At 45.5% G+C, this 13,623-nt stretch overlaps 1 protein-coding gene across 3 annotated transcripts in view; it reads left to right on the top strand.

Moving 5' to 3' along the window:
• Positions 1-1,434: 1,434 nt before the first annotated feature.
• Positions 1,435-13,623, top strand: part of LOC109882771 (RNA polymerase-associated protein RTF1 homolog) — a 28,290-nt gene continuing 16,101 nt past the window's right edge. For all 3 annotated transcript variants that reach the window (XM_031787680.1, XM_031787681.1, XM_031787679.1), the window contains exons 1-12: positions 1,435-1,757; positions 3,197-3,328; positions 3,590-3,749; positions 5,223-5,421; positions 6,515-6,659; positions 6,765-6,876; positions 7,131-7,275; positions 8,279-8,456; positions 8,729-8,811; positions 9,141-9,228; positions 10,841-10,948; positions 13,280-13,357. In XM_031787680.1, coding sequence (XP_031643540.1) covers positions 1,674-1,757; positions 3,197-3,328; positions 3,590-3,749; positions 5,223-5,421; positions 6,515-6,659; positions 6,765-6,876; positions 7,131-7,275; positions 8,279-8,456; positions 8,729-8,811; positions 9,141-9,228; positions 10,841-10,948; positions 13,280-13,357 — 1,512 coding nt within the window. In that variant the 5' untranslated portion in view covers positions 1,435-1,673. The remainder of the gene's footprint in view (positions 1,758-3,196; positions 3,329-3,589; positions 3,750-5,222; positions 5,422-6,514; positions 6,660-6,764; positions 6,877-7,130; positions 7,276-8,278; positions 8,457-8,728; positions 8,812-9,140; positions 9,229-10,840; positions 10,949-13,279; positions 13,358-13,623) is intronic.

Here is a 13,623-nt window from a genome sequence, read left to right as displayed (position 1 = left end):
GACCCAGAGACTCTTGACCATTTATTTTGGGACTGTTCTTATGTCATAGAATATTGGAGTTAGAATATTTTATTTTAAAATAAACTACTATTAATGTTTGATATGTTTAATTTAGATCTTTAATTAATTTAATTTAAATGATATATACCCTGATTTAACTTGAATTTTTAATGTTTTATTTTTCATGGATTTATTTATCCATAAACAAACCCCAACTTCGCATTGTTTAAGAGAATTTAAATATTATTTTGAAATTATCAAAAAATGTAAAAACAAAAAAGCAATACCATAAAACTGTTTGACAAATTGAAAATCTCAATATTTGCTAGGTTTATGTACTATTGTTTGTATATTTCTGCTTGTGCATTTGTTTTACAGTTCATAATAATAATAAACAATATACTAGATGGATTTATGTTTCTAGAGCCGTACCGCAATTAAGAATCGATTCACGTTTAGATGGAGTATTTGGCTGTTTTTGGCTTCCAGAGCCAATTCACCTTTAAACAGAACATGTAAGGTCCTTGGACTATAAAGAGTAACATTAGGCTCCTTTTAGTCCATTATTGGGCTAAGCCAATTATAATAATAATAGCAGGGCATTCTGATTCATAGCCACAACGACAAGCTATTTGATGAAGTGAATCACAGAATGTACACTATCAATAAATAAACTAGTTTTGACACTGACAGCACATAGCAGGAAATCTCAATGTAGTTACTTAACGTTACTCAATGACCAACGTTACACGGTGAATGATGACTTTAGCTAAACCAGCAACAAACAAAAAAATCTATTTGGATCTGTCTCTTGAATTGATTTAAAACTGGCCTTTGGTAGATAGCATTGTGTTCATCACTCAGGGAGTAGAATACATATGATAACATTTGTATATATATATTTTTTTCACCTTCATTTAACTAGGTTGGCTAGTTGAGAACAAGTTCTCATTTGCAACTGCGACCTGGCCAAGATAAAGCAAAGCAATTCGACACATACAACAACACAGAGTTACACATGGAATAAACAAAACATACAATCAATTATACAGTACAACGAAAAACAAAAAGTCTATGTACAGTGAGTGCAAATGAGGTAAGTTAAGGGAGTTAAGGCAATAAATAGGCCATGGTGGCGAAGTAATTACAATATAGCAATTAAACACTGGAATGGTAGATGTGCAGAAGATGAATGTGCAAGTAGAGATACTGGGGTGCAAAGGAGCAAGATAAATAAATACAGTATGGGGATGAGGGAGTTGGATGGACTATTTACAGATGAGCTAAGCACAGGTGCAGTGATCAGTGAGCTCTAACAGACTTATACATGTATAATCATTAAATAAATAACATCTAGTTCCCATATCCAAGGTTTTGTGGTCCGTGTTGATTTTAACGTCGTCCCTGAAAACACACTGCTGCTATTTTCAGTTCCACTTGGTTTTTGTTTGTTTGTTTGTTTGTTTGTTTGTTGTTGCGCATGCTCAGTGGTACTGTAGCGCCTTTGTGTGTGTGTGTGTGTGTGTATATATGTGTACGTGTGTGTGCGCGCGCGTGTGTGTGTGTCTCAGGACCAGTTCAGGGTCTGTCGGTGCTAAACTACTTAGCTACCCGCCGTTTCTCTCGTCTTCAACAACACACAGAGGTAGCCGAGCTCCTCCACTAGCTAAATCATGGTGAATGTAAAGAAACGGAAAGGTCGAGTCGTTATCGACTCGGACTCTGAAGACAGCGCTAGTGATGATAATTTAGATCAGGTGAGTTTTGCACCTTGTCTGGATTGTTCATTTGTTTTCCAGCTACTTAGTAGGCAGTGATGTGTTTTGACAACTGGATAAGAACAGTGTGAGGGTTAGCATGTTAGCATGCTGTGTCTTGAGTTTGGAGGAAAACACCGCGCCGTAAAGGCCTGAAGTTTTTACAGGCGTTATTTCAATCCCAGTATAATATCACGTGGAAATATTCATCTAAACGCATTTTTAATCATTTAGTCATTAAATAAATACACTGACCTGCGGATTTATAACATTCCTATATCATGCAAGACGTAATGGGCGCTGCTAAAGTTATATATTTTGGTGTTGATCAAAACAGTTAGCTAGTTAGCTTATCAATAAGCTAAAGTTATATATTTTGATGTTGATCAAAACAGTTAGCTAGTTAGCTAGTTAGCTTATCCATAAGCTAAAGTTATATATTTTGGTGTTGATCAAAACAGTTAGCTAGTTAGCTTATCCATAAGCTAAAGTTATATATTTTGATGTTGATCAAAACAGTTAGCTAGTTAGCTTATCCATAAGCTAAAGTTATATATTTTGGTGTTGATCAAAACAGTTAGCTAGTTAGCTTATCCATAAGCTAAAGTTATATATTTTGGTGTTGATCAAAACAGTTAGCTAGTTAGCTTATCCATAAGCTAAAGTTAGCTTCGGAGGAATGTGCTCAAAGATAACATGTTACATACTTCACACACCATGTTGTGCTATTAAAAACATGCCAGTCGTAGATTTGACATCACGTAACTTGCCGCAGCGAAGTTGCTAACTAGCTAGTTATCTTTGCTAGCTTGGTGTTAAGTCGCAATACTAGTTAGTTAGCAGCTAATTAATATCAAAATGCTGCTGTTGGTAGTTAACATTTCGGGCCTGTTGGTTAACATCAACAAACATAGCTACTATTAAACAAAATTGACACGCATTGCAACAGAGATGTATTAGTCAGTGATGTCTCATTTAGTTATTTACACAGCACCATATCGAAATAGAATAAGTTAAGTTGCACAACTATAAAATGAAAGACGACAACAATAGAAGTGAGTGACAAACGATGAATCGCTGACTACTACAGTACCTTAATGTTTTCTAACATGCCGAAACCACTGTAAATATGCTGTAAAGGTGATTGTCAGTCAACTGAAATGTTACTTTTACACATCTGCTGTCCCCAGAGCAAACCATGTAACATTCATCCTGTACAAATCTATTCATATTAACTATTGATCTATGTTGTTACAAGATGTCAGTTCCTCCACCATTGTGCCTTTTTTTTGTTGGTATTCAGAATATCGAATAATATCTATATCGTAACATAATATGTGCTCCTCAACTTTGACCTCTGTTTCCCCATCACTGTAAGTTCACTCACTGTGTGCTTTAAACTCACCTTTGTTTTGTCTCTCTCACTCTGTGGCCCCCAGGAGCTCCTGTCTCTGGCCACCAAGAGGAAGAGGGTGGACTCCGATGACCAGCAGGACGACCAGCAGGATGACCAACCAGTCAGCAAGCCTGCAGCCTCATCAGACTCAGAGACATCAGACAGTGATGATGAAGTATGTCACAGTAATGTCCTCTCTCCATATTGTTTGATCTTCTTAGGGCTGTTTTCTCGGACTAAGAAGCATGCCCAATGTAGGGTCACCTTTGAAATAACTTCTTAATCCCAGACTAGGCTTAATCTGTGTACAGGACATCAGCCCTTACGTTAGTGGCATGAAAGAGACACTGTATTTGTTAACACACTTTCATACCGTCCTTGATGCTTCACATGATGATGTTCTGTTTTTTTGTGTGTGTGTGTTGTTTTGACGTAGTGGACCGCCGGTGGTCCTAAAGTCAAGAAGAAGGTCAAACCAGGGAAACCGACGGCAACCGAGAAGAAGAAAGAGGCAGCGAAGAAGAAGGCACATAAAGCTGCGTCGTCCGGGAGTTCTGGGGGAGACAGTTCAGCTGACAGCTCCGCCCCCGAGGAGGGTACGTTTACATGTTCTTTTTTTGCAGCCCGATTCTACACCCTTTCTTACGAAGTGTGAACTTGCATACGCCCTCTCGTGGATTTAATAGTGTAAACTCCCTCCAGCAGGGCGGAGCCTAGTGGTTAGAGCGTTGGGCCAAAATGGTTGCTAGTTCGAATCCCTGAGCTGACAAGGTAAAAATCTGTCGTTCTGCCCCTGAACAAGGCACTGAACCCACTGTTCCCCAATAGGCCGTCATTGTAAATAGGGAATTTGTCCGTAACTGACTTGCCTAGTTAAATAAAGGTTAATAAATAAATAAACATGCTTACAACAATTACACTTTTTTTTACGTCCATGGTGTGGAGTGTCCAAGTCCACACTTCAGGAAGTAACCCAAGAGACTGGCTGTCAGTGGTTCCACTTACAACAGTAAGTTCTCTGAAGGTCCGGGCTCATTCTGGAATCCTCTGTCCTTGGCTCCTTCTCAAAACCTATTGGAGAGGATGATCCGAGGGGAGAGATCTTCCATCTTCTCCTACAATATGGTTGAGAAGGAGGTGAGGAGATAGGATGCAAGGAAACATATAAAGACGAATTGAGATAGACCCCACGAGAGTGGTTAATTGCTGCTTTTGGTTAATGTGACCAACAATTGTTTTGACTCTTGTATCGAAAGGTGCCTTAACACAGACAAAATATGTTGCTATAGAGGCGGCCCTGTATCGCCGTGGCCGTAGAGGCGGCCCTGTATCGCCGTGGCCGTAGAGGCGGCCCTGTATCGCCGTGGCCGTAGAGGCGGCCCTGTATCGCCGTGGCCGTAGAGGCGGCCCTGTATCGCCGTGGCCGTAGAGGCGGCCCTGTATCGCCGTGGCCGTAGAGGCGGCCCTGTATCGCCGTGGCCGTAGAGGCGGCCCTGTATCGCCGTGGCCGTAGAGGCGGCCCTGTATCGCCGTGGCCGTAGAGGCGGCCCTGTATCGCCGTGGCCGTAGAGGCGGCCCTGTATCGCCGTGGCCGTAGAGGCGGCCCTGTATCGCCGTGGCCGTAGAGGCGGCCCTGTATCGCCGTGGCCGTAGAGGCGGCCCTGTATCGCCGTGGCCGTAGAGGCGGCCCTGTATCGCCGTGGCCGTAGAGGCGGCCCTGTATCGCCGTGGCCGTAGAGGCGGCCCTGTATCGCCGTGGCCGTAGAGGCGGCCCTGTATCGCCGTGGCCGTAGAGGCGGCCCTGTATCGCCGTGGCCGTAGAGGCGGCCCTGTATCGCCGTGGCCGTAGAGGCGGCCCTGTATCGCCGTGGCCGTAGAGGCGGCCCTGTATCGCCGTGGCCGTAGAGGCGGCCCTGTATCGCCGTGGCCGTAGAGGCGGCCGTGGGTAGAGGCGGCCGTGGCCGGAGAGGGCCCTGTGTCGTCATATAGATGCAGTCTAAAAGACGATCTCCTTTATGTCGTCTCTCTCCACAACAATGCTAACGCCATATAATGTTCTCCTCCACCAGGGGAGGTGTCTGACTCAGAGAGCAACAGCTCTGCCTCCAGCTCAGACTCCTCGTCGGAGGATGATGTCTTCAGGGACGGATATGGAGAGGACCTGATGGGAGACGAGGAGGACAGGGCTCGGCTGGAGCAGATGACCGAGAAGGAGAGGGAGCAGGAGCTCTTCAACAGGATAGAGAAGAGAGAGGTGCTCAAGAGGAGGTAAGAATAGGATCAGCAGGAGAGTTGTTACTGTCTGGAGCCATCAGAGTACAGAGCCAGGGGGTGTGTTCACCAGGAGAGTTGTTACTGTCTGGAGCCATCAGAGTACAGAGCCAGGGGGTCTGTTCACCAGGAGAGTTGTTACTGTCTGGAGCCATCAGAGTACAGAGCCAGGGGGTGTGTTCACCAGGAGAGTTGTTACTGTCTGTAGCCATCAGAGTACAGAGCCAGGGGGTGTGTTCACCAGGAGAGTTGTTACTGTCTGGAGCCATCAGAGTACAGAGCCAGGGGGTGTGTTCACCAGGAGAGTTGTTACTGTCTGGAGCCATCAGAGTACAGAGCCAGGGGGTGTGTTCACCAGGAGAGTTGTTACTGTCTGGAGCCATCAGAGTACAGAGCCAGGGGGTCTGTTCACCAGGAGAGTTGTTACTGTCTGGAGCCATCAGAGTACAGAGCCAGGGGGTGTGTTCACCAGGAGAGTTGTTACTGTCTGGAGCCATCAGAGTACAGAGCCAGAGGGTGTGTTCACCAGGAGAGTTGTTACTGTCTGGAGCCATCAGAGTACAGAGCCAGGGGGTGTGTTCACCAGGAGAGTTGTTACTGTCTGGAGCCATCAGAGTACAGAGCCAGGGGGTGTGTTCACCAGGAGAGTTGTTACTGTCTGGAGCCATCAGAGTACAGAGCCAGGGGGTGTGTTCACCAGGAGAGTTGTTACTGTCTGGAGCCATCAGAGTACAGAGCCAGGGGGTGTGTTCACCAGGAGAGTTGTTACTGTCTGGAGCCATCAGAGTACAGAGCCAGGGGGTCTGTTCACCAGGAGAGTTGTTACTGTCTGGAGCCATCAGAGTACAGAAGCTTGTTGGCTTGTGAACATTATTCTAGTTATTTTGTTCATATAAAGAATGTCCAAGAAAATTTCATGAATAGCACACCCAAGATAGAGTTTTACATCCTTGTGGCTGTTATACTTGATCAGTAGACCAGTTGATTTTGTTCAACTGTTTTAGGTGATTGAAATTAATATCCTGGGATTATTACTATGCAACTCATCATGGAACACCGTTCGTCTGACCCTGTCAATCTTTCTGTACAGATTTGAAATTAAAAAGAAGCTGAAAACAGCAAAGAAGAAGGAGAAAGAGGAGAAGAAAAAGAACCACGAGGAAGAACAGAAGAAGAAGAGGGAGAGATCGTCCAGCGGTCATCATGAAGACAGAACTCATCAGGACCAGCAAGTGGTGAGTTTATCCTCTAATCCCAAACCTTGTCTTAGAAACAACAACGCGCCACTTTGTGTTTTCCGTAGTCCTTAGCCGGTACGTTGTGCCTGCGTTCTCCTGTAGGTTATGTCCCACAACAAGGAGAGGAGGACTAAACGGGATGAGAAGCTGGATAAAAAGTCTCAGGCCATGGAGGAACTGAAAGCGGAGAGAGAGAAAAAGAAAACGAGGACAGGTCTGTTGGCTGTGTAGTGTTTGTCCTCGCATTTCCATTGGCGTCAAGCGATACATGTAGTCAATAGTTTGCATTTATGCACTGGGTCAACGGGAGGAAGTGAAACAGGGAGGTGTTATATTTCTCCAATAAGAAACGTTACAGACCTTTGATCTCTGTTGGGAGAACAGAATACGTGTTTGTGAAATGTACTTTAAATAAAAGTTTGATTTGTCTGCTAAATGACAAAAAAAAACACCAATGGATTTGGACAGCGGAGCTCCTGGCGAAACGGGAGCCCCTGAAAACCAGCGAGGTTTACTCGGACGATGAGGAGGAGGAAGAGGAGGAGGACGACGACAAATCATCCGTAAAGAGCGATCGCAGTTCACACTCTTCATCTTATTCCGAAGACGAAGAGTGAGTATCTTTCTATCTATCCTCTGCAGATAATGATAGACATGAGGGTTTAATTGATAGTACTACTGTGTCAGCTGTAGATCGACAGATAATGGTTTAATTGATAGACAGATAATGGTTTAATTGATAGTACTACTGTGTCTCAGCTGTAGATAGACAGGTAATGGTTTAATTGATAGACAGATAATGGTTGAATTGATAGTACTACTGTGTGTCAGCTGTAGATCGACAGATAATGGTTGAATTGATAGTACTACTGTGTCTCAGCTGTAGACAGACAGATAATGGTTGAATTGATAGTACTACTGTGTCTCAGCTGTAGACAGACAGATAATGGTTGAATTGATAGTACTACTGTGTGTGTCAGCTGTAGATAGACATAGACAGATACTGGTTGAATTGATAGTACTACTGTGTGTCAGCTGTAGATCGACAGATAATGGTTGAATTGATAGTACTACTGTGTGTGTCAGCTGTAGATGGACATAGACAGATACTGGTTGAATTGATAGTACTACTGTGTGTCAGCTGTAGATCGACAGATAATGGTTGAATTGATAGTACTACTGTGTCAGCTGTAGATCGACAGATAATGGTTGAATTGATAGTACTACTGTGTGTGTCAGCTGTAGATCGACAGATAATGGTTGAATTGATAGTACTACTGTGTCAGCTGTAGATAGACAAGTAATGGTTGAATTGATAGACAGATAATGGTTGAATTGATAGACAGATAATGGCTGAATTGATAGACAGATAATGGTTGAATTGATATACAGATAATGGTTGAATTGATAGACAGATAATGGTTGAATTGATAGACAGATAATGGTTGAATTGATAGTACTACTGTGTCTCAGCTGTAGATAGTTGTTCAGTGTCAGGTAACATTTTGATCATAGCTCTATATGACAGTTGGTTCCATTCGGTCTTGTAAGTTGTTTTTCTTGAGTTAAGAAAACACTTGACCAACGTTTCCGTTTCCTGTCTTGTGGCGTTCCAGGAAAGAGGAGACGCCACCAAAGTCTCAACCCGTGTCACTACCAGACGAGCTGAACCGTGTCCGTCTGTCCCGACACAAACTGGAGCGCTGGTGTCACATGCCGTTCTTCCAGAAGACCGTCAGCGGCTGCTTTGTACGGATCGGCATCGGGAACAGTAGTAGCAAACCAGTTTACAGGGTAACAAGATGCATTTATTGGGGCAGTTTCCTGGACCCAGATTAAGATTTTTTTTTTTATAAAAAATTTAAAAAATATCAAAGTTCAATGGTGAATCTCCATTGAAAGTGACTAGGGTTTACTCTGTGTCTGAGGGAAAACCAGCCTGAGTCCGTATTCCTATTTAACTTTGGAGATTGTTCCTTGGCAACACCTTTTATCTATATATTTCATCTGGGTTTTCAGTTAGCTATGTTCAATCATGAGTATTTCTTGTAATTCCCTGTGATAAGGTGGCTGAAATAGTTGACGTGGTAGAGACGGCTAAAGTGTACCAGTTGGGAACGACCCGGACGAACAAAGGACTACAGTTACGGTAATACTACTCAGCTCTTACCTGCTACTACCCTTGGCTTCTCCTCTGTCTGTTTCTCTCCTCCTCTGTCTGTTTCTCTCCTCCTCTGTCTGTTTCTCTCCTCCTCTGTCTGTTTCTCTCCTCCTCTGTCTGTTTCTCTCCTCCTGTTTCTCTCCTCCTCTGTCTGTTTCTCTCCTCCTGTTTCTCTCCTCCTCTGTCTGTTTCTCTCCTCCTGTTTCTCTCCTCCTCTGTCTGTTTTTCTCCTCCTCTGTCTGTTTCTCTCCTCCTCTGTCCGTTTCTCTGTGCCGACTAAATGTTTCTCTGTGCTCTGTCCCATATTTTTCCTCTAGGCATGGTGGTGACACCCGAGTCTTCAGACTGGAGTTTGTGTCCAATCAGGAGTTCACAGAAAACGAGTTCATGAAGTGGAAAGAGGCGGTGAGTTGACTGGAGGAGCATGCTGATTGGATGGTTGACTTGAAGTGGCAGGAGGAGAATGCTGATTGGATGTAGACTGGAGGAAGTGGCAGTGAGAGAATGCTGATTGGATGTAGACTGGAGGAAGTGGCAGTGGGAGCGTGCTGGTTGGATGGTTGACTTGAGGAAGTGCCAGTGGGAGCGTGCTGGTTGGATGGTTGACTTGAGGAAGTGCCAGTGGGAGCGTGCTGGTTGGATGGTTGACTTGAGGAAGTGCCAGTGGGAGCGTGCTGGTTGGATGGTTGACTTGAGGAAGTGCCAGTGGGAGCGTGCTGGTTGGATGGTTGACTTGAGGAAGTGCCAGTGGGAGCGTGCTGGTTGGATGGTTGACTTGAGGAAGTGCCAGTGGGAGCGTGCTGGTTGGATGGTTGACTTGAGGAAGTGCCAGTGGGAGCGTGCTGGTTGGATGGTTGACTTGAGGAAGTGCCAGTGGGAGCGTGCTGGTTGGATGGTTGACTTGAGGAAGTGCCAGTGGGAGCGTGCTGGTTGGATGGTTGACTTGAGGAAGTGCCAGTGGGAGCGTGCTGGTTGGATGGTTGACTTGAGGAAGTGCCAGTGGGAGCGTGCTGGTTGGATGGTTGACTTGAGGAAGTGCCAGTGGGAGCGTGCTGGTTGGATGGTTGACTTGAGGAAGTGCCAGTGGGAGCGTGCTGGTTGGATGGTTGACTTGAGGAAGTGCCAGTGGGAGCGTGCTGGTTGGATGGTTGACTTGAGGAAGTGCCAGTGGGAGCGTGCTGGTTGGATGGTTGACTTGAGGAAGTGCCAGTGGGAGCGTGCTGGTTGCCTGAGGCAAAGTTGCTTTAACTCCACCGCCTGGTAGATGGCAAGACTTCAAACGACAGACCAGTTGAATAACGAGAGTGAATGTTGTGGATCTAAGGTGGCTGGTTAGATGGCTGGTTAGATGGCTGGTTAGATGGCTGGTTAGATGGCTGGTTAGATGGCTGGTTAGATGGCTGGTTAGATGGCTGGTTAGATGCTAGTTAGGTGGCTGGTTAGATGGCTAATTAGATGGATAGTTAGATGGCTAGTTAGGTGGCTGGTTAGATGGCTAATTAGATGGCTGGTTAGATGGCTGGTTAGATGGCTGGTTAGATGGCTGGTTAGATGGCTAGTTAGGTGGCTGGTTAGTTAGGTGGCTGGCTGGTTGGATGGCTAGCTGGATGGCTAGCTGGATGGCTAGCTGGATGGCTAGTTAGGTGGCTGGTTGGATGGCTAGTTAGGTGGCTAGCTGGATGGCTAGTTATATGGCTAGTTATGTGGCTGGTTCGGTCGCTGGTTAGGTGGCTGGCTGGATGGCTAGTTGGTTGGATGGCTAGTTGGTTGGATGGCTAGTTAGGTGGCTAGCTGGATGGCTAGTTATATGGCTAGTTATGTGGCTGGTTCGGTGGCTGGTTAGGTGGCTGGCTGGATGGCTAGTTAGGGGGTTGGATGGCTAGTTGGTTGGATTTCTAGTTAGATGGCTAGTTAGCCTCACGGGTTATGCCATGTTATGTCAGGATTACGTCAGCCTGTCGTAGAGCAGTGTCTAGTGGAGTATTGAAGGTGTTTGATGTCTCCTCTCTGTCTACAGATGATCATAGCCAGTATGCAGGTTCCCACTCTAGATGAGATCAATAAGAAGGAGCAGGCCATCAAAGAGGCTTGTAACTACAAATTCAACGACAAAGACATCGAGGACGTAAGTACACTACATTACCAAAAGTATGTGGACACCTACTCGTCCAACATCTCATTACAAATATCATGGGCATTAATATAGAGTTGGGTCCCCCCCCCTTTTACTGCTATAACAGCCTCCATTCTTCTGGGAAGGCTTTCCACTAGATGGGGGGGGGGGGGGACTTGCCTCCATTCAGCCACAGGCATTAGTGAGGTCGGGCACTGATGTTGGGGCGATTAGGCAAATTCATCCCAAAGGTGTTCGATAGGGTTGAGGTCAGGGCTCTGTGCAGGCCAGTCAAGTTCTTCCACACCGATGTCCACAAACCATTTCTGTGTGGACCTCGCTTTGAAAACGGGGGCATTGTCATGTTGAAAGAGGAAAGGGCCTTCCCCAAACTGTTGCTACAAAGTTGGAAGCACAGAATCATCTAGAATGTCATTGTATGCTGTAGCGTTGAGATTTCCCTTCACTGGAACTAAGGGACCTGAACCATGAAAAACAGCCCCAGACCATTATTCCTCCTCCAACAAACTTTACAATTGGCACAGCATTGGGGCAGGTAGCGTTCTCCTGGCTAAACCCAGATTTGTCCATCAGACTGCCAGAATTTGAAGTGTGGTTCATCACTCCAGAGAACGCGTTTCCACTGCTCCCAGAGTCCAATGTCGGCGAGCTATACACCCCTCTAGCCGACGCTTGGCATTGCGCATGATGATCTTAGGCTTGTGTTCTCGGCTGCTTGAACATGGAAACCCATTTCATGAAGCTCCCGACGTAACAGTTAGTGTTCCATTATCAAAGGGACCAGTGTTCCATTATCAAAGGGACCAGTGTTTCCATTATCAAAGGGACCAGTGTTTCCATTATCAAAGGGACCAGTGTTTCCATTATCAAAGGGACCAGTGTTTCCATTATCAAAGGGACCAGTGTTTCCATTATCAAAGGGACCAGTGTTTCCATTATCAAAGGGACCAGTGTTTCATTATCAAAGGGACCAGTGTTTCCATTATCAAAGGGACCCGTGTTTCCATTATCAAAGAGACCCGTGTTTCCATTATCAAAGAGACCCGTGTTTCCATTATCAAAGGGACCCGTGTTTCCATTATCAAAGGGACCCGTGTTTCCATTATCAAAGGGACCAGTGTTTCCATTATCAAAGGGACCAGTGTTTCCATTATCAAAGGGACCAGTGTTTCCATTATCAAAGGGACCAGTGTTTCCATTATCAAAGGGACCAGTGGTTCCATGTCTATGTATATAGGGCAGCAGCCTCTAAGGTGCAGGGTTGAGTAACTGGGTGGTAGCTGGCTAGTGATGGCTATTTAACAATCTGATAGCCTTGAGATAGATGTTTTTTTTTTTTCCAGTCTCTTGGTCCCTGCTTTGATGCACCTGTACTGACCTCGTTTTCTGGGTGATAGCGGTCTGAACAGGCAGTGGCGCGGGTGGTTGATGTCCTTTGATCTTTTTGGCCTTCCTGTGACATCAGGTGCTGTAGGTGTCCTGGAGGGCAGGCAGTGTGCCCCCGGTGATGCGTTGTGCAGACCACACCACCCTCTGGAGAGCCCTGCGGTTGCGGGCGGTGCAGTTGCCGTACCAGCAGGTGATACAGCCCGACAGGACGCTCTCAATTGAGCATCTGTAAAAGTTTGTGAGGGTCTTTGGTGACAAGCCAAATTTCTTCTGCCTCCCGAGGTTGAAGAGGCGCAACACCACACTGTCTGTGTGGGGGAACCATTTCAGATGGTCCATGATGTTTATGCCGAGGAACTTAAAACGTTTCACCTTCTCTACTGCGATCCCATCGGTGTGGTTAGGGAGGTGCTCCCTCTGCTGTCTCCTGAAGTCCACGATCAGCTCCTTCGTTTTGTTGACGTTGAGGGAGAGGTTATTTTTCCTGACACCTCTCCGCCAGGGCCTCACCTCCTCTCCGCCAGGGCCTCACCTCCACTCCGCCAGGGCCCTCACTTCCTCCCTGTAGGCTCCTCCCCTCACCACACTTAGAAATCCTCACTTAGAAGTCTAAGATGTGTCAAAGAATATTCTATCCAGCTCAGGGCTCCAGCTATGATCAAACTCGTTGGTTACAGCAGAGACGTTCTGTTCACTCCTGGATCGAGATCCATGCTGCCTAAATTGTTTTGTGGGTAAAAAAATATCTAATAATTTTATTTACAAATGTTATTTTTTGGGGGGGGTTAGGATGCACTTCCGGTAATACCATATGCCCCGGTATGGTACAGAATCTACATGATGGAATAACGATCTGGAGACTGCCCAACCCTTAGTGTATAATGTTGAATTTCAACCCAGATGTGATTTAGTTGTTGATTTGTTTATTCACAGATTGTAAAAGAGAAAGACAGGTTCCGAAAGGCCCCTTCCAACTACGCCATGAAGAAGACATCACTACTCAAAGATAAGGTAGATTAACACACGTTTATTAACCCAGGAAGTTTGTTTTTCATTAGCTGTGTACTTGTTTATAGTTGTGTACTACTACTGTGTGTACTACTACTGTGTGTACTACTACTGTGTGTACTACTACTGTGTGTACTACTACTGTGTGTACTACTACTGTGTACTGCTGTGTGTACGGCTGTGTGTACTACTTTGATGTGTGTACTACTTTGATGTGTGTACTACTGTGTACTTGTTTATAGTTGTGTATGCTACTGTGTGTACTACTA

The sequence above is a fragment of the Oncorhynchus kisutch genome, linkage group LG14 (assembly GCF_002021735.2).
Source record: "Oncorhynchus kisutch isolate 150728-3 linkage group LG14, Okis_V2, whole genome shotgun sequence".
In the NCBI taxonomy this organism is placed as follows: Eukaryota; Metazoa; Chordata; class Actinopteri; order Salmoniformes; family Salmonidae; genus Oncorhynchus; species Oncorhynchus kisutch.
This window is presented reverse-complemented; position numbering and strand designations above follow the sequence as displayed.